The sequence below is a fragment of the Thunnus maccoyii genome, chromosome 11 (assembly GCF_910596095.1).
Source record: "Thunnus maccoyii chromosome 11, fThuMac1.1, whole genome shotgun sequence".
NCBI classification, from domain to species: Eukaryota; Metazoa; Chordata; class Actinopteri; order Scombriformes; family Scombridae; genus Thunnus; species Thunnus maccoyii.
This window is the reverse complement of record NC_056543.1, coordinates 6,507,845-6,534,964: the sequence shown is the minus strand read 5'-3', so window position 1 is coordinate 6,534,964 and position 27,120 is coordinate 6,507,845. Positions and strand designations below refer to the sequence as shown.

At 39.6% G+C, this 27,120-nt stretch overlaps 1 protein-coding gene across 3 annotated transcripts in view; it reads left to right on the top strand.

The window, feature by feature from the left end:
• glsb (glutaminase b) overlaps window positions 1–27,120 on the top strand; it is a 49,669-nt gene that overhangs the window by 4,763 nt on the left and 17,786 nt on the right. For 2 of the 3 annotated variants that reach the window (XM_042425792.1, XM_042425794.1), the window contains exons 2-12: window positions 6,366–6,462; window positions 6,633–6,754; window positions 7,932–8,061; window positions 9,448–9,527; window positions 12,444–12,607; window positions 15,617–15,675; window positions 20,591–20,623; window positions 20,997–21,055; window positions 23,589–23,655; window positions 24,868–24,918; window positions 26,777–26,953. In XM_042425792.1, coding sequence (XP_042281726.1) covers window positions 6,366–6,462; window positions 6,633–6,754; window positions 7,932–8,061; window positions 9,448–9,527; window positions 12,444–12,607; window positions 15,617–15,675; window positions 20,591–20,623; window positions 20,997–21,055; window positions 23,589–23,655; window positions 24,868–24,918; window positions 26,777–26,953 — 1,039 coding nt within the window. Of the gene's footprint in view, window positions 1–5,491; window positions 5,631–6,365; window positions 6,463–6,632; window positions 6,755–7,931; window positions 8,062–9,447; window positions 9,528–12,443; window positions 12,608–15,616; window positions 15,676–20,590; window positions 20,624–20,996; window positions 21,056–23,588; window positions 23,656–24,867; window positions 24,919–26,776; window positions 26,954–27,120 lie in introns of those variants that run through there. The other variant, XM_042425795.1, reaches the window with a different exon arrangement.

Sequence of the window (27,120 nt, the reverse complement as noted above, 5' to 3'; positions counted from 1 at the left end):
TCTGCCGTATCATCTAACGATACCGCATGCCAAGTTCTCTTTTCCATTTTTGTGGAATGGCAGTCACTAACGCTCATAATCAAGTGTTTCTGAGTAAAATCTTCATGACATTGAGTGCAGCGTAATGTGCCGACCCTGAGCAAACCTTCTGTAGTCTATATAGCACTGACGATGCACTATAGGTCACTGTCCAGGTAATGAGTTACCAGAGTTAACAGTAGCTAAATATCTTTGTTTGCCCAGGAAAGGAACTTAACCTCACATATGTATGCAGCCATATAGCATCGCTAGTGCTCAACAATACATGCTGGTCTGTAGAAATGACCACTATGCATCCTGAAGATACATGAATGCTGGGAGGGCAGTATGTTATCCAGTGTCACCATTATGTTTACAGCGTGCAAAATAAGAAGTTCAGTAAGCAAGTTGATTCACTTTTTTACTGTCCAGGTAGATGCAAGGTACTCTGGGACGTATTTGAACAATGCGGCTTGCATCTCTGCAGCTTGTCTACACATAAATGTTTGTAAAAAAAATGAAGTAAAAGCTGTCATCTTTCATTTCTCTACTTACTGTTGGAACTGGACGGTATGTTAGTCTAGAAGAGAAGCAGATTTGTTCAATGTGCTGTCTGAATGATGTAGAAATTGAGCTCCATTTTGGTTTTCCCCCCATGTCCTTTTTACTGGGAACTGCGCAACACTTTCTTTGGAAAGATAAAAATTGATATTTATTTATTTTTTTAAGTGTGGATGATGCACAAAGACTTGTTGGTTGGTTGTTCACATACTGTATGAAACATAAATGAGCTGGTTACATGGAAAAAGCTTTGCAGAAGAGAAAAAAAGAGCCGTTTATGGGTTAACAGTTCATTGGTATGTTGGTATTTGTATCAACAGAAGATGCATGTTTTGTAAAGTAGCGCTCTCTATTACTAGAATAAATAGAAAGAATATCATGAGATTTAACGGCATGAATACTTTGCCCTCATGTTTTCGTCAGTCGCTGCTCAAAGTGCTGCCGTGTGGCCCATGTGAGCAGAAATACAAACACACTTTGTCTAATAAGTAGAACCTGTTGGTGGTTAATGAGCTTTTCACAAACATGAATAACTTTTCAGTCCACTTGTGAAAGCAAACACTTTTAAGTGTGTCTGTAAAGGTAGATTAATGAAGATTTAGCCTTAATTCTTACAAATGCTTTCTTTTTTTTTTTAAATTTCCTATCCTCACTTCACCTGAACTTAATCCAACCTCCGCTCTATGGGAAGTGTATCATCCTTGCACAACACACGTACGCAAACCAGTTAGTGACTCTGCAGTGCATCTGTTGACTCTGCTGTATGAAAGGGGCTGTTTTAGTGACAGATGTCAGGCCAGTAACGCTGCCTTTGAATTAGGCATGCCTGACGGACAGCATTTCAGTCGATCTTGGTTTGTTTGCACATGTTCTGGCGCGGTTACCTCGGCTATATGTGGAGTGTTTACTCTGTGGAGAGCAGAAAATGTGCCCAAAAAAAGAGGAGATGAAGACACGGAGGACGTGCAGACTGAAATTTCAAATGAGCTTATGTGGTTAATGTGCAGCAGAGTTGGATCAGAAGCATAAATCATGTCCTCAGGATGTCATTGCCTTGTTTGACCTTCTGTGCAAATGACAAATCACGTTCCCACCACAAACAAACCACTCCGGAGTTAATCTGGGACGAGATCGAGACCACCGCCTCTAAAGGTGTTTTCACACCTGCACTTTTTAGTCCAGTTAATTCGAACTTGTGGTGGGAATGTGATCTGACCTCGATCCGACCCGACTACTAGGTGTACTCTGCAATTTTGAGCGTAAAGGCTCCCGTAGCCAGGTGAGCATTAGACATAAGGGAGGTGTAAATGAAATGGCTGCTACTAGTTTTAGAGAGAAAAACACTTTGATTTGATTGGATTGTTCAAAAAATGACGTCAGCTTTATCGGCTGGACTTTTTATTTACACCCATGAAGGTCCAGGCGCTTATATCACGAGATCTTTATCACATCCAACCACAGCGGTGTGAAAATCTGTCTTGATCATGTCAGTCCGAACACTTCGTCCGGTCATACTTTTAGTGTTTTTTTGCACGAGGGTGCCTCATCTGTGTCTAAGCCCGGTTTGCCGTGTCGCGGACCACGTTGCTGTGTCATGACCAGCGTGTGAACGGGCCACGATGTTGGCTTTATTAATCCGAGAGCCGCAGAGCGCTGGGGCAGGGCTAAGGACAAGAGAATCCCTGGAATTCAGGCCTTGTCTAACACTGGCACTCCCGCCAAACCTGTGTGTGAGTCGACACGTAGTAGGGTGCCATTGTGTTTGCACAATCAAAATAAGAGATATGCAGTGTAGTGAATGAATGGACCATGTGGTGATATGAACAAATTAACTGATGCCAATAGATTTTATTAATTATTATACCCTCACTGATGGTGTGTGTCCAGCGAACGAAGCGAGTGGAGGTGATTTGGATGAAAGGAAAGGTTATCAAGCCTCCATTTGTGTGACATTTCTCAGGTGGACGACACCTCTAAAGTGTAGCTGTTGGTTGAAAACTGCATTTAAAGTCCATCTGAAATTAAATTGCCTTTTTTTTTTGTTTCATACAGAAACATATCTGCTCTGTAGATTACTTATAAAATCACTTATAAAATAAAAAATATTAATATTAAACAACAGGAGTGAGAAAACATGCATTCTGGTGCCTACATTACCCATAATGCAACTCGACTGCCAACAGTTCACTCAGATCTTGACTTCCAAAAAATTCAAATGAATTTGAAATGACACGCAATTAGTTGCCCCCCCCAACAACAATACTATTAGTTTATTAAATTTACATTACACCAGTCTGACATCACATTCTTCCAACAATTGGATGTTATTTTTTTAAACTGCTGTATTAAGGCATCAGAACAATAATAACAATAATAATAATAACAATACATTTAATTTCTACTGCATTTTTTGTTCTGAGTGAAACTCAAAGTGCTACTGTATTAATAACATAGAAGACACAACATAAAGAAAATAATAATAAGAGTTCAGATGAAGAAGCTTTCCTGAATATAAAATGTCAAATCACAGACAACAGGAGCTTTAAACTAAAAATGTATCAACAAACATAGCAGAAACACAAGTCTATCAACTTAATCAGGCAGGATCAGGTGTGGCTCTGTTTTTATTTATAATATTACCTGCTGATGAGAACACTTATTTGATTATGATTATTTGACGATTAACACATATTTATGAGCCAGCTTTGACAGTTGTGGGATCTGTTGAACCTTATATCTCTCAAATCAGTGGGTTTCTGTCTGCAGAGAGGAGAGAGGAGTCTCCTTCATGTGAGCTTCCTGCATGGCGTCCCCGTTACATTTGCCAAAGTCAATTGATTTGTACAAGTCCCCAAACAGGCTTTCCATTGCACCCAGGGCAGCTTGTGTCTTCATCTCTTGTGATAAGCTATCGCCGACTAAAGTTCTCTGTTCAGATGAAAGATGGACTAAACAGGAGAACCAGCAGACCAGGAAGTCTGTAGCCCTATATCACACGCTATTTTAGTCGTCTTGGAAAATACGTATGGTGTAACATATAAGCTATACCTAAATACCTCTCACTTCTTTTATGTCTGATTTATGCGACGCATCAGGAGCGCTCGGCTGAGATATCATGACATGCTGCTGATGCTGTGGGGTAAATATCGGCCTGAGTTGCCACTTTGAAAGGTTTCAGTGTCTCTTTAGTTCTTCAACCATAGACTACTGAGAAGTGCTAAATTCCAAATAGGACATCTTCCTCTTAAAAATGACGACTGCCGCAGCTGCTTGTTGCACAGATGCACGACGTATCATGTCATGAGTGGTTTTCCATCTGGTGACATTTATTAGTCTGTCTTTTTTAAATCTGAGAAGCTCCTGCATTTCTTCCATCAGGCTGCTGTCTGATGGAGACCTTCCAAGATGAGCTGCAGTTTGCTTTAGTCTGGAAACGGCCGAATCAGTATCAGTGGCTTTCACCTGCTTTTTACAAAGTCGATCTACGGTGTAGAACTCAAAATACTAACACACACACACATGCTTCTCAGATGCTTTGGTGTCGTGATTGTCTACTCAGGGAAGGCTTTTCTCACTAGTGTCCTCCATTTTACCTTGCGTAACTTAGCTTACTGATCAAGGTCAAGGTCAAGGTCGTAGTAATAGTAAATAGTAATTAAAGCTAATTTATCCCATTTTTGTGCCAGTTCAGACATTATTATCTCCTGATTTCCAGCTATTAAACTTAGTGGTCCCCATCAGGGAGAACTGCCAACAGGAAACACTGAATATTATAATTAATTTATGACGAGCCCTGTGATTACTTGGTTGTACAAACAGACACACATCTCTGTGGTTAATGCTTCCACTTGTATTGCATATTATGTGTCACTGGAATCCCTCGTTAACATGATAAGACTATCAGCAGCTACAGATAAGCTCTGTGTTTACTCTGTGAAGACAGGTGGGCTGTATTGTAGCTCGGGCTAAAGGGCAATCTGGCTGCATATCAGTCATGCCTACGCTGTTGCACTATATTTACTTTGAGTGACACAGTCCGAAATGAACTTTTGGACTCACATGCCCAGGGGGACTGGAAGGCCCCTTCCACACATGCAGTTTATCCCTGAAATGTTCAGAAACATTTTCCAGCATGGGGTCATGTGCGAATGGGAGCAGGGATCGATATACAGGGAAAGCTGTAACCACTAATTTCCCACCTCAAGATCCAGTAACATTTCAGAGAAAATGCTGGTACGGCTGTGTTGTGGATGAAAGCAGTAACATTACAGGGTCAAGCCATGGATGTATAAAGAGAACTGGATACAGGAAGAGCGCCAGGCTTTGAAGCCAATTTGACATAGCGGCCAAACCGTGTAATTACAACGTCACGTGACGCACACTGGCCCAAAAAGACTTTTCCCCATAGACTTACATTGTGAAAGAGACGTCTGTAAATCAGCGGATACATTTTTCTGAGCGTCACAAACCCCGCGAAATGATTTGTCTCACTATCAGAATTAAATCCGTTTGGTCCGATCACATTTCAAAAGCCTAGAAGAGCCGCATGATTGAATTGTTTTATCCCCATTCAAGTTAGCCGGAGGGCTAAACCGGAAGTAGCCGACTCGGCCCAGCGAAAGTCACTATTGCGCATGCTCTATGGGCCGCACAATGCGGAAGATCCGGGTACTTTCATACCGGGAAGTCGATTTTTTTTGGCTTCATGCGCCACTGAGCAACTTTCATAAAAATGAACGGGGCCCCGCCTCCGACGCTGTATCCAGTTCTCTTTATATGTCCATGGGTCAAGCATGTAAAGGTTACGTTTATCTGACGTAAGACGCTTTTACGTGGAGCGAGCGAACCAATCACAGGACTCTACTGATGACGTGTTTGTATCTGCGACTTGTTGACTGTTGCCTTGCTGATGCTTTTGAGGATGATTTTATAATGAACAAGCAATACAAGTACTTTTGCAAACAAGCTCCTTTATTTCAATAATGTCTGGAAACTGGACAGATTCAGAAATAAAGAAGCTCCTCTCAGTCCGCGCAGAGCAGTTGGCATCCGTAAGTGTTGCATCACCGCCATTTGCTGGACTGTCCCTCACCTCGCGTATCCCGACATTGCCGTGGCATGTGTGAAAAGGCGCAAGACGGAAATGTCCCTGAGTGAATAGTGAATTCATGTGTGAATAGTGACAATCACTAGCGGTGCCTGAAAGTTTAACCCAGTAATTAACCAGGAACTATGTGTGAAAGAGGCTGTAGATGAAAAAAATCAATTTTTTTTACCAGCCAAAATAATAAATTGCCTTTTTGTGTCACATATACTTACTCCTTGTAAATGTCGCCACATAATAGCCGTTTAATTAACGGTAGCTAGCAGCAGACCGGCGGCAGGTGACAGTTTAGCGGAGAGCTGTGAAGTTGAGTAGCTGATGTCCATTACGGTAAACAGTGCCGTGAAACTAGGAGCGCTCGAGACGATGTCTGGCTGGCGCTCCTTCACCTCAAACCGTCTCGAGCGCTCCCACAGTTTCACGGCACTGTTTAGACACGTAAAAACAGATATGGTGCCCGTGTCTACACTGTATAGGGACAAACATGAGTAATTTACTCTGAGCCATCGTGCCAGATATTTTATTACAAGACTATTTTGGTACAGATATTTACCTGCCAGTGAAAAAAACAATTACATACATAAATAACAAAAGAATAATAGCTTATTTATTGTATGTATTTCTCACCTCATTGAAATGCCTTCAAATTATTAAAACTGTTTTGTCTGTCTCTCCAACCTAGGAGAAGAAACGTAGGTATTCTCCCCAGTCTGGAGGATTTGCTCTTCTATACAGTCGCTGAAGGTCAAGAGAAGATTCCTGCTCATAAATTTCTCACAGTAAGTCCTTTTAAATTGAGTTCAGCTTGATGGTTTGTGCTTATTTCACCGCGTTAATAAGCTCATTACAGCAGTCACATACCACTGATCAGAACCACACTAGCATTATGAGATGACATTTTTCCTTATTCCTTTTTACTGTCCTGTACTTTCCTCTTATATTATTTTAGGCTCTTAAAGCCACTGGGCTTCGCAGTGGAGATCCACGACTGAAGGAATGCATGGAAACCCTCAAAGAAACTTTAAAGAACACATCAGATGGCGTTACGCTGGACAGGCACCTATTCAAGAAGTGAGTCTCGTCTTGTCTCGTCTTGTCTGACTTAATTGTTTTCTCTCTCTCCATCATATACACCGACACCACAGCGGCACTTCTTTTTTTTTATCACATTCTCCAAAGAACCTGAACTCTTTTTAGTGTCAGAAAACATTTTCTGCATTTTGAAAACCATATTTTTTAATGAGAAAATTCAAACTATTTGGTAAACACATAAAAAATATCAACAAACAAGCATTTGGGTAGCAGCTCTGTTTATGTGAGAAACTCCTCTCCTTCTAGATCCTTCTAATGCAGTAATGAGTAATCAATGGATGTGATGTAAGGACATAATTAGCTTGCTATAAATATTTCATCAAGATTCAACTATCTGTCAAACGCCACGTTACTAATACTGTAATGGCATTGCAGTATTCTCATTATTCCAACACTACATTAAGAATTATGTGTTTACACAAACATAACATTAAGAGCTTTCTGACATAAGAGCAAAGAATGATATTTGCTGTAGTTCGCTAACATGCTTTTGGCACTTTGTAGCATTTACTCTTGATTTATATTGTACATTAACAAAAAACACCAGATTCATTTAACCCTTTAAACATTAAAGACACTGATTTATGTCACACTGGGGTAAACACCATAACTGGATGCCCTGATACGCAGTTAATGTCATAGTAACTCTGGATTGTATTCAATCTGAAACCCACAACTTCCTTCCTTCCTTCACAACACAAGTGTCGAGTCATCAAATCACTTTTTTTTGTTTTTTTTGTCTAGCAGAAGTTAAGCTCAGTTCAGTATTTCATCTTGTGTTTTGGTGCCGCTTTGAAAAAAAAAAATGGATCCATGAAAGACATTTTGCTCAAATTTAAATTCTTTTAAGGCTCAAGAAAGCTCGAGTGTTGACACGTCCCTGAAACCCTCACAGGCTCTATGTCCATGGTTTTCTACAGTCGTGTGGTTTGAAAATGATCATTCATCACTATATGGATTCATGTTGGGTCATGCTACACGGATGAACCAATGAACCAATATGTTATGATGAAGCTTCTTCATCAACCACCTCTATTAACATTCACAGAAGTTTGTCAGACATCAGGGTTTTAAAAACTTGGTTGACAAACTTTTTTTTCCTTCAGTTGCATGCAGTCACTGTATTTGAGCATGCTATTTGTTGTTTATTCATCAGGTGTGTCCAGAGCAACATTGTCCTGCTCACTCAGGCCTTCCGCAAGAAGTTCGTCATCCCAGACTTCCAGTCCTTCTCCTCCCATATTGATGAACTGTATGAGAGTGCCAAAAATCTCTCTGGAGGACAGGTGTGACCTTAGATGCATGACTCTTGGTTGTTTTGTTTTGTTTTTTTTTTTTCTTCCAGACCATCATTTTTTTATTATTTATTAGCTCATACAGATTCATTACCATCAGTCTGTTGTAACAGTCTGGCTTCAGTCTGCAGTCAGCTGGTTTGCTAGCAGTGCTCCGATTCAAAGGAAAAACTCCACCCTTGAACATGTTAAAAGGATCGTAGCGGTGTTCCCGGCAGTGAGTTAAGTACTACTTTCAAATATTTGTACAAAAAACAGTTTCAAGGAGAAAGCAGCATAATCTTAAATAAAAAGCGCAAAAACCCAAACAGCTCCCATTGACTCCCATTCAAAAAGCGTCAATCAATCAATCATTTATTTCAATGAGTCATTTTGGTCTCGATTGTTAAAGTCAGGCCTTCTAATAAGTGTGCTGGTGGTTATTTTGGAAATTATTGCTGCGTTAAAAAGATTTGAAGACTTACAGTAGCTGTGATGTCTGCCATGTGGGCGTTGATTGACAGCCGTGATTGACAGTTTGTTCCGAGACTCGCACTGAGTCGGACTATTGCTACGTAGCTAATGTTAGCACACGTTAGCTTCCGTCTGAGGTAGCGCAGCGTGTTTCCAGAGCGTGAAAGACAACACCCGACACTCTTTATTTGGAAGGTCCTGGCTACAAATGGAAAAGATGGCGCCAACTATAAGCAGCAGCTACGAGCTTCAAACCGGCTCCAATGCAAACTGTCACACCTCGCTACGTCCATCTTTATATACAGTCTACGATTCAGCCTCAAGCCGTGACAGTTACCGCTTGGGTTAGAGGCAGAAAGTTGACTGTGTCTCAGCAGGGTCACGTCATTGTTTTCCAAAAGTTCAGTTTACTTTCTGTATCTTTCTTCTTCATCTTCCCATGTCTGCGAGGATCTGCACAGACTGTCCACAGTTTAACCCAGAATTTATGACCGTGCACACCAACATATACAGTATATAGGAACACCCAGTCTAAAAGCTGTCCTTGAGTATATCAGCCCTTAAAACAGGAAGCCCGCGTTGTTAGATTCATCCATTCTGCAGAGCTATGTGAGACGTCAGCTATGTGCGGACTAAAAGCCAAACCAAACAGAAGAAGAGCTCGATGTAGACATACTGAGAGGATAATAGTGGTAGTGGAAACAGATAAAAGACACAAAGTAGACAAAACACTTTGTCTTAAAATAGCTCCTTTTGATATGAGTATCTGAGGGTGGATTTTTCCTTTGCGATCGTCAGACGAGGATTTAACCTCTGTCAGTCTTGTTGTTCTGTCAGTGGTTTTATCTTCCCATTGAAACATGAGCCTCAGCAGACGTCAGCGGTGTACTGTGATCCTCTTTCAGCTGTATACTTCTCTTTCAGGTTGCAGACTACATTCCTCAGCTTGCCAAATTCAACCCTGACCTGTGGGCCGTCTCTCTGTGCACGGTTGACGGACAGAGGTGAGAAGTATTAAAGGGATACTGGGATGTTTTTAAATTTTAGCACATTATTTTTGATGTTTCTCACTTAGTTAAATCATTACAAAACGGCAGCCAGTGGTTTCAGTGTGGAATGCTAACAAGCCAGTTTTTACTTATTTAACCTCAGTGTCAGAAATCAGATGAAAGTGTGGAAGGTATTTTCAGGTGTGTGTGTGGGGGGGGGGGGGGAGACACTTGATGAAGTGAAAGATAAGATAAAAAGCATGAACATGTAGAAAAGCAATGTTTTCAACTGCTTTGCCCGCAGTGTCCAAACCACCACCAGTATGTTTTACACAACCACAGCTAATAACACAAAAGCTGTGAGTTTGCCACGAATCTTAAATTTTGGCAAATTCTTGTAAACTTTGCTGCTGGCTGAGACAAACCAGCCCCTTGTCTCTCTATCAAGCGATACCTGCAGGCAGTGAATCACATCAGCAGCAGAGGAAGGAGGACAGAGGTCAAGAGGAAAGACTTCCTGTGCAGAGAGCAGCTGTGCATACGCCCCTTTGAGTCTTGTTGTGGTGATAGATGGGTTGAAATTGTTTGTCATGTATGGATTTTGCATATAGTTTGGGTTTCAAAGACCATCTGGCAACTCGGGTAACGTCAGAAAAACATGTAAAACCTGTGGATCCGTGTGTACGACGATTATTCATAATAAAGAGAGAGGCAACATGCAAATTATGAAGAAACAACAAAACAGGAGCACAGCGGGAGAGGGGGTGAAAATACGGGAGACACCAGAGAAAAATGTTGGCAGTCGTTTGTTCACGCTGACCTCTGCCTCTTAGTTCGGTTGCCAGGTAGCTTGACGCATATCACACACAGAAACTGAGAAACACCCATTTGATTTGTATCACTATGAAATCAGGAGATTAACGGGAAAAATTACCAATTGGGAGCACAGCTGGAGAAAGGTTTAAAAACAGGGAGACTCCTGCAATAATTGGGAGTGTTGGCAGGTAATGAACTCATCCTATTTACAAGTATTGTGTGTTTCCACAGACTGTGTAGCTGCCCTTAGCATTAACCATCACAGCAGAGAGTCTCTAATCTTTTTATTTTGCTGGCATCAAGATGAGAATCACATTTGCACTGTGAAAACTAAAAATAAACACAATTTGCTTAAAACCTCTCCTCAAGGCAAGTTTATTTGTATAGCACATTTCAACAACAAGGCAATTCAAAGTGCTTTACATAAAGCATAAAAGGCATCAAGACAGAATATAAAAGCAACACAAGTAAAAAGACAATTTAAAAAGTGTTAAATTTGGAAATAAAAAGAAGCTAAAAAAGAATAAGACAGATAAAACAGGAGAATAAAAGTTACAGTGAAGTGTAAAATATTAACCCTCAAATTTGATTTAAGACAAGTACAATAGATTGTACACAATTACACACATTTTAACAGTGCAATTATTATTACCATACAATAATGTAATAAAACACATTTATTGCCAATGATCAATATGGTCCCATCTAGTGCTGCTAGCTTGATTTATACACCTTGTCTAAGCTAAAAATAGCACACAGGAGTGACAAATATAACACTGCGTAAGTTTCAAAAAGTTACTATGAATGTAAAAATACACACATGCAGCATTAATGAGTAACTAACATGACATTTCTACATCATATGATGTTAACTTACATGTTTTGCTAAACAGGTTCAAAACGATACAAGTGACTGACCACAAATGACTGAATGAGATAGCGGTCATTTACAGCCTGATAAATCTTATTTGTCTGTGTTGTAGACCTCCGTTTTTGTCCAAAAACTGTTAAAAACAAAATTAAAAATGCATCAATGAGCCGCACTGTTGCACTGGCTGACATGTTCCTTCATTAAAAAAGATTACGGTCATGTTAGTTTGTTTAGAAACGGCTCCAAAGACTAATAACAGAGATCAACTTTTCAGTCTCTTGTACCAAAGTCAAAAGGTTGTGATGTTTAGCACAACCAGCTAGTGAAACTCTGTAAACAGAACAACATTCCCACACATTCACAGTGGTATCTGCATTACAAGGAACTACTCTCCAGAGACTGAAAACATGATCGCTGTTATTAGTCTTTGGAGCCGTTTCTAAACAAACTAACATCTTCATAATAAAGGAACATGTCACCCACTGCAACAGTGTGAGTCATTGACGTGTTTTGGATACACACACAGTACTTGTAAGTAGGTCAATTCATTGTTGGTTTGGAGCCAAACATGAGATTTATTGACAATAATAAAATAATAAAACTATAGAAAATCATCAGCCATATCTGTTAATATGATGAGTCACATGATGATTAATGATTCTGACACGGTGCTGCAGTTTACTCCTCCAGGTCCTGGGGATGGACAGAATAATAGGAACACCTGTAAAATGAAATGCAGTGTAATAAACACTCCTTTTGTGAAGCTTACAATGTTCATTTATCATGTTTATTTATTGCAGGGCTTTATGTTATCATGTACAGCTGCTGTTGGTTTCACTGTGTAAACGTTCATATATTTCCCAGAAAAGACAAAAGTAGTGCAACGAGTGTAGTGTAATGATGTCGGCAGCTGTGTCGGTCAGCTTGTCCTCTGATAAGCAGTTGTAAAGTTCCATAGGTGTGTATATTTATGTTTGTGTAAGAGTGGAAGTCGTAAAGATAACATGGTACTAAACAGGTCATGTGTTTCTGTTATCATGCTGCAACACTCTCCTGCCCGCTGTGTCACCGAAGTTTATGGTTTTTCCCGGAATACTGACATTATTCTATGAACTGACAATGAATAATCTTAATAACATTCACTGTTTTCATGTCTCTCTGTCATTCTGAATATTTTGTTTCTAACCACTGAAACCGCGGCTGCTTTAACCTCTCAGATAACCGTTATCTTCTGTCTTGTGTAGACACACCGTAGGAGACACCAAGGTCCCCTTCTGTCTGCAGTCCTGTGTCAAACCGCTGAAATACGCCGTCGCCGTTCATGACCACGGCACAGAGTATGTGCACAGTTTCATCGGGAAGGAGCCCAGTGGCCTACGTTTCAATAAGCTCTTCCTGAATGAAGACGGTGAGTTTTCTTTTATCTCCCTTTTTTGTGTTTCTAGATAATTCTTCTGTCTGTGGAGAGCTTATCAGCCCGTACACGCTGCTTTTCCTCCTTAAAATGTTGCAACCTAGTTGAGACCTGATGCAACGGTGATAAGGAGAATGTGTTGCCAACAGAGGGGTTTAGGAGGTTTCCGACATTGTTTGTATTTATATCATCGAGCAGAAAGTGGCACTGAATCATAGTGTGCAAACTATAAGCGACAACCTACATTATCTGCAACTGATTTAACGCTTCACTGCTGTTTTTTTCTTTGTAAACAAGGAAGCATTTATGTTTAAGTTGAGTCTAAATCACATGACAACACGGATAGAGTTTATAAAAGAGAAATACTTTGCCTGCTGCAACATTTTTTTGGCATTTTTCCCATCAATCTGTAGACTGACGCTGCTCCCTCATGACCCTCATAACGATAAGTGGGGCAGTCTGTCAGCACCGACCCTGATAGTTAGTCATTGACACTCACCCGCTGTTTAGCTTCAGCCAGTGTTTACAACTTCCTGTTTAACGGTTAACGCTTCTTTCTCAAACAGAGAATGGAACGTGTGGCTAATAGTCGTTACCATGACAACCAGATTGCTGCTCCAGCACACTGGTGATGTATCAGGATGGTAGCGATATTATAGCCTTTAACCTTTCCGTTTACAGCTGTAGCCATATAGAGCAGGTTACATGTCAGTAACGGATACGTGAAGTCAGATGACGGCTTCTTTATTGGCGGCTCGTCTATACTGAGCAATGACGTCTCGCTTTTAGTACACGTCTGTAAATTTTCCTCCTCGGTTCTAGGAGGATGGAAAAGCACGCATTGCATCCTCGGTTTAATATGTTGCACCCTCAGTTGAAATTTGAATAATAAATGTCAAGTGCAGCGTGGTAGGATTGTTAGGACGTTTCCGTGCGCGCCTGCTATTTTAGGTTCGTGTATGTGCAGCAGCGCGACGTGCAGAAAGAGGCTGAGTGAAGGTAAATATAGATCAGCGGGTGTGGTGATTGTTAAATAGTCTCTCAGCCAGTCACATCACCGCTCTCGTAGCTGAAGTGTCAATCACAGTTAAACGTGATGACAAACAAAAAGCTTTTCTTCACGACATGAACACACATCACCACAAATCTGCAGCCAAAGACAGATGGAGTAGTTCTTTTTCATCAGTTAGTTACTATAACAACGATAGAAATAAAGAAATTGATTTGAAGCTGTTTATATGATTATATTGGACCAACGCTATTTCAGCAATAATTATAATGTATCTCACCTCGTACACGGTCACATTTAGTAATTAATGTTACACAACAGCGTTTGCATCACAATGTGTTTCAAGGATAAAACATGAGAAAACATGTTACTTTTGCCAAACAGGAAGTTGGAAAGGAGGCTGGTGAGCCTCATTGACACGACGTCTCCTTCATAAAAAGCAGAATATTGAGTTATGACCATCCGGTGTAGCAGCCTGGTGACATCAGATGATTTAATGAAAGGAAACACAGTGAGCGGTCGTGCGTAACGGCACTGAGCTCTGACGCTGCACTTCTCAGAGGCTGCGGATTTATCAATATATCTGTCCTGCTGCCTTCAGGTGCTGCAGGAGAAGCTTTTCATACAGTATAAACAGCTGTGAACAACAAATACTGTAAGAATCTCCCACATTCATTTATAGATCAATGCAGACTGATTTACTGACCATATTAAACGTTATTTTCTGTACCAATTTAATTGAAATAAATTATTTATATTTTATGCATTAATCCATTGTTGCAGCACCGAGTGTTTAGTTTGAAACTTAGCTGCCTGACACTGCTTCAGTAGCTTATGGAGGAGTTTTATGAGAATGACGTATAACTGCAGCGTTCTACTGTAGTCATATGTCACAATGAAGTTTTTGAACTTTGAGAGCAAAATTAAGCTATTTGTCAAAACAATATTTGGTGTCAACATTGTCAGGAAATGCCAAAATACACAGTAGGGAGGCTTTAAGTGTCAGATTAAGCAGTGAAAGCTGCGACTGAGCTGCCAAGTGAATGAGTCAGATGCTCCCATTAGAGGATTTTGTGGAAAGTTTTTTTTGTTTTTTTGTGTGAAAATACTTGTTCGGTCGTCTACTAAACACATGGATTATGCTGTGGAAGTATGCGGATATTTATTTAAGGGACATTTTTGATATGAAATGAAATCTCATGGTTGTCAAAGTCAAAGTTGTTTTGAGTTTTTCAGAGGAAATGCCACTAATCCCAGGCTGGTACTAAGAGCGGAGCCATCCTGTCGTCATATGTTTAGTCGGAATTTTGTATCTCCTCCTGCCAGCGTAGCTTTGTGGCATTCCTGTTGTGTAAGGAGATCATGCACTAGTGAGGTAATGTAGGTGATGTAAGAGCTAACTCTTTTTAGAGATCTGGGGGAGGAAGGCTTCCTCTCACCTCCTCCTCCTCCTCGCCCAGCGTTGCTACAACTAAAAGGGAAGAGGAAGAGAGCTCATCTCAGGGGATAAGTTATGGATATAGAAGTTTTTGGTTGAACTGTGCTGTAGAGGAGATACAGCACAATATGTCAGGAGTCACATGACGTCAACAGCTGACAAATGAAGACAAACTTTCACTGAAAATAACTGGCTTTGGGTTATTTTGTCGGACACCATCCACCCCCACATGCTAACACGTGGCTGTGAAACTCTTGTTTGAATGGTATAAAAATCAGTTTAGTTCATAAAACATGGCAGGAGTCTCCACACAGACTTGTATTACCAAAATCTGCAACCATGTGCACCTAAACATCAGGTTTGGAAGTGAAACATATACATCCTGCATCTATTTTCTATGTAAATTTACGTAACTATCCTTTTATCTGCAGTATCTGGAGTCGGTGTGTGTTCTACATATATTTTGATATGATTAATTCATTGTTTGATCAGTCTATATACAGAACTCTCAGATCCTCTACCGCATGTTAACTGAGCTCTCGTTGTTCATCTGCAGATAAGCCCCACAACCCGATGGTGAATGCCGGCGCTATCGTTTGTACTTCACTGATAAAGGTAAAAAACAGTAACACTTTTTCTTTCTTTCTTCATGTGTGTGTCATTTCCACTCAAAACATTGACTAGAAAAATTCCTTGTATGGTGGGTATCACTGAGCTGCTTTATCAAGTAGATAAAAAACAAAGGTGAAGGTAAATATTGGTACCAGATAAGATTTGACTGTTTAACAAAAGACTAATTAACCTACTTTATGTGTTTGAACACAATGAAACCCACTCAAGACTCACAATAATGCAATATTTAGCTGAATTTACACCCTCGTCCACACAAAACTCTTTTCTTTTGTGGTGTTGTTACACATTCAATAGACTGTAGACTTCCCAGTGCGCTCAGATATTTATGACTCTTGACTCTTGAAGAATTTCTAGGTCACTACTTTAGTCCACCGCCATGTGTCTTGTTGTGGTGATTAAGATTTGTGCTAATCCTTCCTGAGGGGCATTTAGCTGGCCCGGCTCACACGCTGTTATTGTCCTCCGCTGAAAATAACCTGGAAGAAGAGCTAGTGGAACGCAGGTGCACTTATACAGCAGTCTGCACACGAGGACAGATAGGAAGTCAGATAACGACACCTCCATCTCGTCACCAGAGTTTGGTGTCGCCCTATTTGTATTTCTCTCTGGGTTAACACAGTAAGTTCGCCCGCACAGTCACAGAAATGAATCACCGACATCATCCCGCTGCTGCTCACAGGTTCAGCCGTAACAAAGGAAATGTTAACATAGCTTAAATACCAGCTTTGCCAGTAGGCTTTCACATTGGCAGTGTTCCATTTTTAAACTCTGCCGTAAGCTTTACAGCTGTTTAATAATCATTCTCAGGTTTAATTTGTAATTATTTAACCCTACCAGGATGGAGAAGTGAATTATTAACACTCACACATCTACACATGAGCTGCATCATAGATACCTTTACTGTGTGTGTCAGCTTCCTTCAGACTGTGTCGCAGATTTTTTGTTTCTGATGTCTTGAAATGAGCTTTTTTTATTTTATTGAATTATGGATTTTTGTTAATTGCTCCACTTTTTTTTTCAACTTCAAGGACTGGTATTTGACCTTTGTTATGCCAAGCTTTTGACTTAATTATGTGCCTGATCTTTGTGGCATTGTCCCTGATGTTGTAAGAAACTAATGTGCTATAAAAGCTCGGAGGGGTGTGATTATTAGTTTTCATTTGACTTGAGAGGAAGCAATATCCAGAGAGGGAATGAAAGTCTTCACATAGTAATGAAACTGTATGTTTTTGAAGAGGCATGCTGAAGCACGTGGCCTGTTTGATGTTGATTTTTTATTTTTGGACCTCTTGCAGGCAACACCCACCCAACAGAGTAGCTCCGTCACCACTCTTAAGGGTCTGGGACCCATGTGTATGCATGTTGTCAAAATCCCATTTCATTGTTTTGAAAAATTCAGTTTTTCCACCTGTGTTTATTGTGCATTATCATCATGCAAATATATAAACAATATACACTTATTTTCTTGACCAAATAGTTTCTAGTGAAAGAGAAATCATTTAAAAAAGATTGGATGAAAGATTGTGTCGTTACCATGACAGAAAACATTTATTCTGGAGACGTCCCAGCAGAAGTCATAACAGAGGTCATAACATAACAGTAAACCATTAAACAACAGCATGTTTTTGAACATGGTTTCCATAAAAGTTAATTTTTAAGCAAAGTACTACAAGTTACCTTTTCCCCAGTGCTGCTCAGCAACACTTGTTGGGCAAGTGATTAATTAATAATCAATTGAAGCACCATTGAAACAGTGTGCTGACATATTTTTCTTTTTATTCTAACAATTTTCATTAAAGTGTATTGGTCATTAAGCACTCAGGGCCTCGACAGGAAACTAACCACCAAATGTCAAAAAGCCTTTTGTACAATAAGTCCTGTAGTCTAAATACTGCACTATAATAGAGAAAAACATTACTACTAAGTCAGCTTGAAAGCAAACGTTGGTCTTTTTTTAGTTACCAGTATTAAAATCTGTCCACATTTGTAAATGATCTGGTTCGTCTTAGCAGTGTTTTGATCTGTTTTGTCACCAGCGATGTTAAGAAGCCAACTGTTGCTCTTTGTGATGATTCTTTTATTTCATTAAAACAGAACAGTTCATTGAGACTTTCTGTTTCTGTCACAGTCAGTAATCTGTGACCTTTGATCAAGGAAATAGAAAGCTGTAGAGTAAATTGTGTTAAATGCTTTACTACAGTCAGAACTGACAATAAGTTTGCTTCTTAAAGGAATAATTCAACAATTTGGGAAAAACTCTATGAAAGCAAGAAGAGAAGATCGGTATCAGTCTTCTACCAGTGCGTTAATGCTGCAATAATCTATATATTATATCAATAATAAACCAAATTACTCTATTTAATGTGAAAGGAGTCACTTCTGCATTTTAGCGTCTTTCAGCACTTTGGTTTTGGCTTTACAGAAGTCTCAAGAGTGAACTTTAGTGAACTATTCATAGATGTTGGAAGCTGTGTCTTTTCAGTTCAGACAAAGCCAGACTATCTACTTCCTGTCTTTATGCTAATCTTGGCTGAGGGCTGGTTTTATGCCAGAAAATAACTAATTATCTCTGTGTGTTGTCCAAAGTAGTCAGAAGGCTTGTTTATAAGTGTTTATAAAGGCGCTAAAGCTGGTCATTGAAATAAAGGGATAACAGCACATTTTCAGACTGGAAAGCTTTTATGATGTATTCAGTTGAACACATGAGACCTCAAGAGAGAAGCTAAAACACAGCTCCTTCAATTCTGATATTGGAAAACTATTCTACCATCCAACAAGCAGTTCAATAAGGAGACATCAACTGGAAGTGTAGAACAATATCTATTGATGTTAGCGACAGGAAGTCTTGGCGGTTAGACTCCATTGATGTAAAGAGATGTAGAGTCTAGACGCTGGTGGTGGTGGAGCGGAGCCAGCAGGTGGAAACCTTTTGGAAGAGTCTCTTTGGATATAATGGAAGTAATGGTGGTGATGGGAGGAGGCAATCTGGGGATTGATTGGCTGGATGAAGACGGGCAGAAAGATCATTGGTCTGGTAAATGAAGGGAAAACAGAAGTGAAAGGAAAGAGAAACAAAACAAGAGGAAACAAACTTTCACCCGCAGGGAATAAACGTAAAACTTTTTGAACTTTCACCAAAAGCTTCATTTCCGATGATTTATACTGGCGGCTTAATGACTTCCTGACTCCAGCTCTGTACTTGACGCACGTGACGTGATTGATATCAATCTTCTCTTCAAACTTTCGGGGAAAAAAAAAACCTAATTAAATCCCAAAATGTTGAGGTATTTCTTTAACATTGTGAGCAGATCCTTCTAAGACGAAGCAGAAGTACAAACACTGTGTATCCCAGCAAAATCTACTGGTTCTGTTTTCTTAAATACAGAAATTATAGCATATGGAGAGTTATATATGTTGGTTACTTCTCCTACATCAAACAGCAAACCTGTAAAAACTGCTCAATAAACTCCAGAAATAATATGAAAGACATCAACTCTCCATCGTTTGCAGAGACAGTAACGTGTGTCTGTTTCCACCTCTGCTCACCATTATCATCAGTGTCTCAATGTGTGTGTTTTTATTTTCCATAATTGAAAAGCACAAATGTCAAGCCGTCGGTCAGGTCGCCCAGTCAGCTTTTTAACCTCCGTGGGGGGGGGGTAAAAACTATGGGATGGTTGCCGTGGCAGTATGCCCCAAACTGTTGTTACATGGTGCTTGAAGGCTACATGTTGTTGCTGTTTTTGTATGTTGTTGCATATTTTCCAGACTTAGGAACTGTGGGAAATAATGACTGCTGCTGCAGGTCAAATGACGTTGGTAATTTTTTCTTCCTTTTCCATATCTATCTCCTCCACTCTCCCAATCCCATGATCCCCCCCTCCTCCTCCTCCCCCCTTCTCCCCCCTCTCTTCTCTTTTTCTCCTCCAATCAGCCCTGTAGAAAAACCCCCATTTAGTGACTCTTTAACACCTCCATCAGTTTTTTTTTTCTGCACAGTTAAGTGTAGAATTTAAAATGTACTGTCAGTCACATATGAAGCCTCTTTCTTTTTTATTTTTTTTTTTATACATGTAAAATCACACCATACAAAACATACATATAGTTCAATATTTATGAGATTATAACAAATGCTATAGCACTATAAATGTGCATGTGTGTCTGTGTTTTCTTTGTGGGAATAGGCAGCATCAATGAGCTTTTTTGTGACTTAATAAATAAACAAAAGTACAATAAACTAGAAGCTCTCAGAGGAAGATTCATTACTCCCTCATTTACGTCCCTCCCTCTGTTTTGGCTGCCCGGTGGCTCTCTGCACAGATGACACATGTTGACCTACATCTTAAAAAAAAAACCATATACACACACCTGCATTATGGTAACCCATAATACAAACTCCCCCTGTATACACCCCCCCACATCTCTGTGCAGTCATACTTTACATACAAACACATACACACAGTCGGGGCTGCCGCAAATTTTCAAAACTGGTGTTTTTACCTTTTTTTGCACTTTAAATAAAAACGAATCCCTTTGAATAAGCGAGACATAATAGTGAGACATGTTTTTATTTAAGTGGCTAAACTCTGGTAATGTACATGTCTACTAAATCTCCCCTTTAACTCCAAAACATTTCCCTCTTTGTAACCTATTTGCAAAGCCAATCTTTATTAATATTTTGTATCTACTCTTTATATAATTCTTGGCAAAGCTCATGTGATTTATTATTACAAAATGTATTCACATCTATCTGCTAATTGTGTAGTTTTTAATATGACAGCAATAGCATTATCATATGTTAGTATTATCTTTATATGATGCTGTTCTTTACCTCTACCTGCATCAGACTTTGGTTAATGAACTGTACTAATTGCGTGTTCTTCTTCTCCTTCCTCAGCAAGGTGCAGGCAACGCAGAAAAATTTGACTATGTGAGTATTTGAAGTCAGATCTGGGTCAGACAAGTATTCAGAGTTAGTTTTCATACATTAGATTCTTCTTTGAACTATTTTTTTCACTTTGAGAGCATAATTAAGTTCATTAGTTGTGTCCTAGTTCCTTAGTACAAGCTCACAGAATGTAGATACATTAGGAAAAGCACAGGTGTAAATGATAAAATAGATGAAATGTCCATATTCTTAATCACATTAAAGCCAAACTAACCAGAGAAACTGGACTCAGGACTATCGTAAAATACTGAGATGTTATTATTTCCTCATTTTCAGCAATCAGCCAACCACAGAATTTAATCTTGTATGTATGAACCCTTGTTCATCATTTAACTCCCCGCTGCTTTCCCTACAGGTCATGAACTTCCTGAAAAAGATGGCGGGAAACGAGTACGTTGGTTTCAGCAATGCCACGTAAGTCCCTCTCAAATAATGAGTTCAGTTTTCAGGCTGTTAAAGTTTCTATATCTCTTCTTTTATTCAGCACTAAGAATAAATTTTCATTATCGATTACTCTGCAAATGAATTTCTTAATTAATTGTTTGGTCTGTAAAAAGTCAGAAAATAGTGAAAAAATGAAAGTTACAATATCCCACAGTCAAAGGTGACGTCTTCAGATGTCTTGTTTCGTCCGACCAAAAGTCCAAAACCCAAAAGATGTTCAATTTAATTTAATGTTTGACAAAGAAAATCATTCAATCGTCACATTTGAGAAGCTGAAAACAGCAAACTTTGGGTATTTTTGCTTAAAAAAATGGCTAAACGATTTATTGCTTATCAAAATAGTTGCTGATTAATTAATTAAATGCTTAAGAGGACTACACAGAGCAGAAAAACATGCTGCACAGCTCTATGTGGGTTGAAACTTTGAAGCATGTTGCGTCTTTGGCCAAAATCCAATCAGTCATCTCACAGCAGGAGGCTTTAATCAGCTCTTAATGCGCTGATTTGTGTCAGATTGAAACACAAGTCTGTTGTTTGTGGATCAAAACAAACAGAAAAAAACAAACTGGATGTACCAACACTTATCCTGTAGACGACAGCAGACTGGTAAACATGTCTGTCACACGGTTCGTCACGGTTGAATCCAGTCCATGGTGTTGTATTTTCACTGCCAACACTTGTGAGATGTCCAAACGTAACCTGCAGGTGACTCTTCAGTGATCTTTGCTCAGGTTGATGGTGCGCTTGTGGAAATTACACGATGACACCAAAACTACACGCACCAATTAGAATGAAAAGGGTGTCTGGCCGTCAGCAGATCCACCGAGCTGACGATCCAAACGCTGCTGACTTCATTGTTGCTGCTATTTTGACTCATAATAATACAGATCGGTGCAGAAGCTGCTCCTCATGAGTGTTGTAAAATAATAATTATCTCTAAATTACAATTATTTATGAATATCTGGCAGATCTCAGGTGTGTCTATCCTTGCAGTCAAACAACATCTCTCCCTCTCTGCTGCTTGAATTACTGTGCCGTGCAATTATAAAACAATATAAAACAAACAGTATTTCCTGATTAAGAGATCAATCCCCTCTTCAAAGTTAAAGTTAAATCAGATTGAACTGTCAGAACTGAAGATAACGTGTCTCGATTGTTCCACAAAGACATTAAATAGGAGGTGAAATCCAGTCTGACCGCGCCATAAAAAGAGCTTTAATCAGCTAGATGAAAACACCTGTGTGGGTTGGTGTTAGCTCTATATTTGGCATTATTTACATAGATGACAGTTGCCTAACAGACAGCAGCTTAAACATGTGACGTTGTCGTTACGTGATGTTTACCTGTTTCTAGTTTACAGGAGGTGTTCTTCCTGCTGGGTTTGCACATTTGCATTTACAAATATATAAATGACGCACATGATGCTAAAGATCAAATGTACCATCTGTACTCCCTTTTTAAAAAATATGTTTACTAGTCATTCAGTTAGAGCTGTAACAGTCAGTCGATTAGTCAAACGCCAGAAAATTCATCACCAAGAATTAAATGCCAACTATTTTGTTCATTGATTAATTAATTAATTTATTTATTTTTATAATTCTCTGGTTTCAGCCTGTTAAACGTGAACATTTACTGGTTTTCTTTAGTCGTCTGTGATCGTAAACTGAATATTTTTGGGTTGTGGACTGTTGGTCGAGACAAAACATCTCAGGTCACGTTGTGGACTTTAGGAAAATGTGATCCACATTTCATAGACCCAACAACTAATTGATTAATTGAGAAAATAATGGATAGATTAATCGATTAATAAAAAAATAATAATTAGCTGCAGCGCTGCATTAAATAAATCCAGGCTTTAAAACTGTATCTGAGCTACGTTCAGGTGTCTGTATGTAGGCAAAGTGTTTCCTGCTGTTACACACAGTTTGCGATGTGAATGAATGAAATAAAAGAGAAATTAACAGTGAAGCAGTTAGAAAATCTTTCACTCAGATGATTATTTCCATTAGAATAATGTGTGTAGATATATATGGTGACACATTGCTGATCACCAAAAGGGAAAATATATAATAATAATAAGTCATAAAGAGCAGCAACATTTTCTGCTTAAAAGATCATTTTGGTTGGTAAATTTTGAGTAAAGTTTGTATTTATTCCCCAGTTAGTTATTAGTTTGATTGATTTGGATGGACTGTATTCAGGACTGGGACCGGGACCGGCGTCTGTGTTGTAAAGGTCACTTGTATACGTGTATGTCATGTATATAATCTAAGATGACGCCGTATGTAAACTATGTTTACGGAGAAAAAGAGCGAGCGCCGCGGCTCGTGTTGCAGTATCATCACATGACGGTATGAGAGCTCTGGTTGTACTGTACACATGAGGGGTGGGGTAGTGACATTCCAACACACGCACACAACACACACACACACACACACACACACACAGTGCAAACATTTCCTTCCTCTGTGTAATGGGGTGTGCTCTGTTCTTTGTGTGACAGATTCCAGTCGGAGCGTGAGTCAGGAGACAGGAACTTTGCCATCGGCTACTACCTGAAAGAAAAAAAGGTTTGACCTTGAATGTGTCATGAGGCACCGCTGACTTTGTTTTCTTTGTTTTCCTGTCTGTATTCAACCCTAAAAAGCTTCACAAAAGTAACTAAGAACCTTAAAAACATAACTAGGAAAAGCAGCTTTGTTGTATTTAGTCATTAAGCCTGCGAGGTAAAGTCCATAATCTATATTTGTCAATTAATAAATAAATACATTTTAACTCCTCATGTTTGACATTTTGAAAACACAAACTTTTTGCTGCTTTTTTCACCACTAACTTTAAAAGCACATACAAAGAAGAATAAGTTCTTGCTAGAGGCTGATCAGTTGCTTTATTAATCATATATGAATCAGGCATATTCACATCTATAATTTAGAAGAAACAGAACTGATTATAATGCTCTGATTTAATGGAATAAGCTGAATAAACATTTATTAGACCTGCTTATATTTCACCGATGCAGACGGATCTTAAAGGGGACGTATTATAAACATTTCCAGGTCTATATTTATATTCTGGAGCTCTACTGGAATATCTTTGCCTGATTTACAGTCTAAAAAACTCCTTATTTATCTTCTACTGGCCCTTTATGCAGCCCCTCAGTTCAGCCTCTGTCTGCAACAGGCCGTTATAGCTCCTGTCTCTTTAAGGCCCCGCCTCCTGATGAGCTCATTCTGTTCTGATTGGTGAGACGTAAACAAACAATAGTAGATTTCACTTACTCAAAATGGAAATTTCTCAAATATATCAGTACACGTTGGAACCCGAATCCGATCTGAAATATGCGATTGGACGACGTGAACAACCTTAGCAACAAAAGCTACCGACAGACGACCGTTTGTGGGCGTGTGCAAACAATCGGACGTCATCACGAGGAGGAAGTAGAGGTGACTTTTTACTTTCAGGGAGCGTTTTTACATAACTTCACCTCATGTTTTGCTAATGTTGTTACGTGGGTTGTTCGCTTTGTCCACTCGTATATTTCGGGGTCGAACATGTACAGATGTATTTGAGAAGTTTATATTTTGAGTAAATAACGGGAATGGTTTGTTTATGTGGCCTCCGGAGCTGCTGGGAGTCTGTTTCCAGGATGAGCATGACTCGTCCTCTTTAACAGTAAAACACAGTCACCTGCTTTTTATCTGGAAATGCTGCAGCATCATAGTTGATAAATGTTTCTCTACTGTATTCACTCGTTTGGCTGAAACTCTCATTTTCCTCCGCAGTGTTTCCCAGAAGGGACAGATATGACGTCTGTACTGGACTTCTACTTTCAAGTGAGTGTAGTTGAGTTTTCAACTCTTACTCATGTTAAATGACAATATATGATATTCCTGCTGCTTTTTATTTTTTATTTTTGCTGTTCTCTTCCTCCTATTGGTCACACCCCTGAGTGTCAGAGATGCTGGTTCAGTCCTGTTTCTGCTGCTCTACCCAAACTATCAACATATCCCTTTTATTCTGTCACACTCTCTGATTTCCATCCTGTTTTCTTCCCAGTTTTTCTGTAAACAGCGTCTGTCTTTGTCAGGTGTGTAACACCATTCTTCCAAAACCTTTTCCCTCATCTGGTATTTTGATGATGGCGGTGAAGAGACACACAGCAGACACTAAACTCAGTTTTGACCCGACATCCACAAACACTGGCAGCAAAGACTCATTCATCGTCATTCACAAACTCAAAGCCCTCTCTGTTGCCCCCCACGTTCTGTTACTGCTCTACAAAAGAAGAATTCAACCAGCACTACTCTACTGCTCCCTCTGCTTTCTCACCATGCTGTCTGTTGTCGTCTCATATCACACACTCGCCATCACTTCCATCGCCGTTCCCGAAACATGCTGATGTGTTTCGGTCCGATGCTAACAAATCTGTATGCAGCAGCTTCTCTGTTGCTGGTTAAAGTCAGACGTCTGTAGCTAATTAATGTTAATTCCCTAACGGCTAAACTGAAAAGTTTCTCTGTTCTCTCTCTGGTTATCGTGCTCTCTGCAGCTGCTGTCTGTATTCAGACAAAGACTATTTGTGGTTGAGAAGACGTATCACTCTGTAACACCACTGTAGGACCGTCAGTGGACTGTTTGTTTCTTTGATTCGTATCAGATCAACATTTTAATCCAGTTAATAGTTGAATCTTCAGTATTTTGGAATAAGTAGCTCATCTAATTTTAAGGTTGTGAGCATTAATTAGGCTGCAACTAAAATCTGTTTCTGCCTTCTTAGTCTATAAAAGGCGATCAGACATGTTTGGGCTGCAGTTATTTGAGACTTTAGTTAGTTGCAAATGATACTGCATTTGAATTCGATAAAATGCTGTCGAACCCCGTCGCTGCCCTGGATACTCACTCAACCTGTTTATCACTCTGCTCTCATCTAGTCGCAGATACAGGACACTAAAATGGAAATAAGGCTCGTTACCGTAGAATATGTGTCTGCTCTGCCGTCGCTGATCTGATATCACAAGAAAACAGTTTGTTTCTTTCTTTTTCTTTTCCCACATGTGTGAGTTTATTTATTGTTCAAACGTATCTCCATGGAAACAAATTTCCCCTTTAGAGACGATAAAGTCTATCTATGTGTCTATCTGGAATGTCTTGATGACGAGCCAAGGGTGCGGCAGAGTTTATTTTCATGTCGTTCTTTGTTGTTTCATATCATCATCATTAAACTGAGGTGACATTTACATTTAGTATGTTTTCCAAATATAGTAAAACACAGAAGAAATAAGCAAAAAATATCAAAATCACCATGTTAAAAATGTTTAATATGCAGCTAATGACAACTCACGGTTGCCAGTTGTCATAGTAACGCTTTCTGGCTTGTGTTCAGGAGGGTTTCCATGACAAAAAAAAATCTTATGAAGAGGCGCCGTGGTATTAAAAAGATCTAGATTTTCTGCCTGGTTGAGATCTGGTGACTGTGTAAACGTCCACTGAGCCTCATGTTTCTCCTCATTTATTGGAGGATTTATTTTAATTTGTCATCTGTACGGATCTACTTCTTCTCTTCTACCACCACTGTGACTGTGATCATCTTCGCCCTCCTCATGAGACACACTTGCGTCGCTGTGTGTAACTAAGTTGTAACAGAGGATTGATACAAACTGTTTTTTTCTCTCTGTGTGAACGAACCTGCAGCTCTGCTCCATCGAGGTGACCTGCGAGAGCGCCAGCGTCATGGCAGCCACCCTGGCTAACGGCGGTATCTGCCCAATCACGGGCGAGCGTGTGCTGAGCCCCGAGGCGGTGAGGAACACCTTGAGTCTCATGCACTCCTGCGGCATGTACGACTTCTCGGGACAGTTCGCCTTCCATGTAAGTCAAATGAACTCTCTTCTCTCACAACGGGGAGAATATAACTGCAGGAGAATCATGAATCAGGCTTTAAAGGCTTTTTGCATTTCCATCTTTACATTTTAGCTCTGTGACACTTCTGTACATGTACTTGTGACTTTGATTAAAACGATTAAACCTTGGTATGA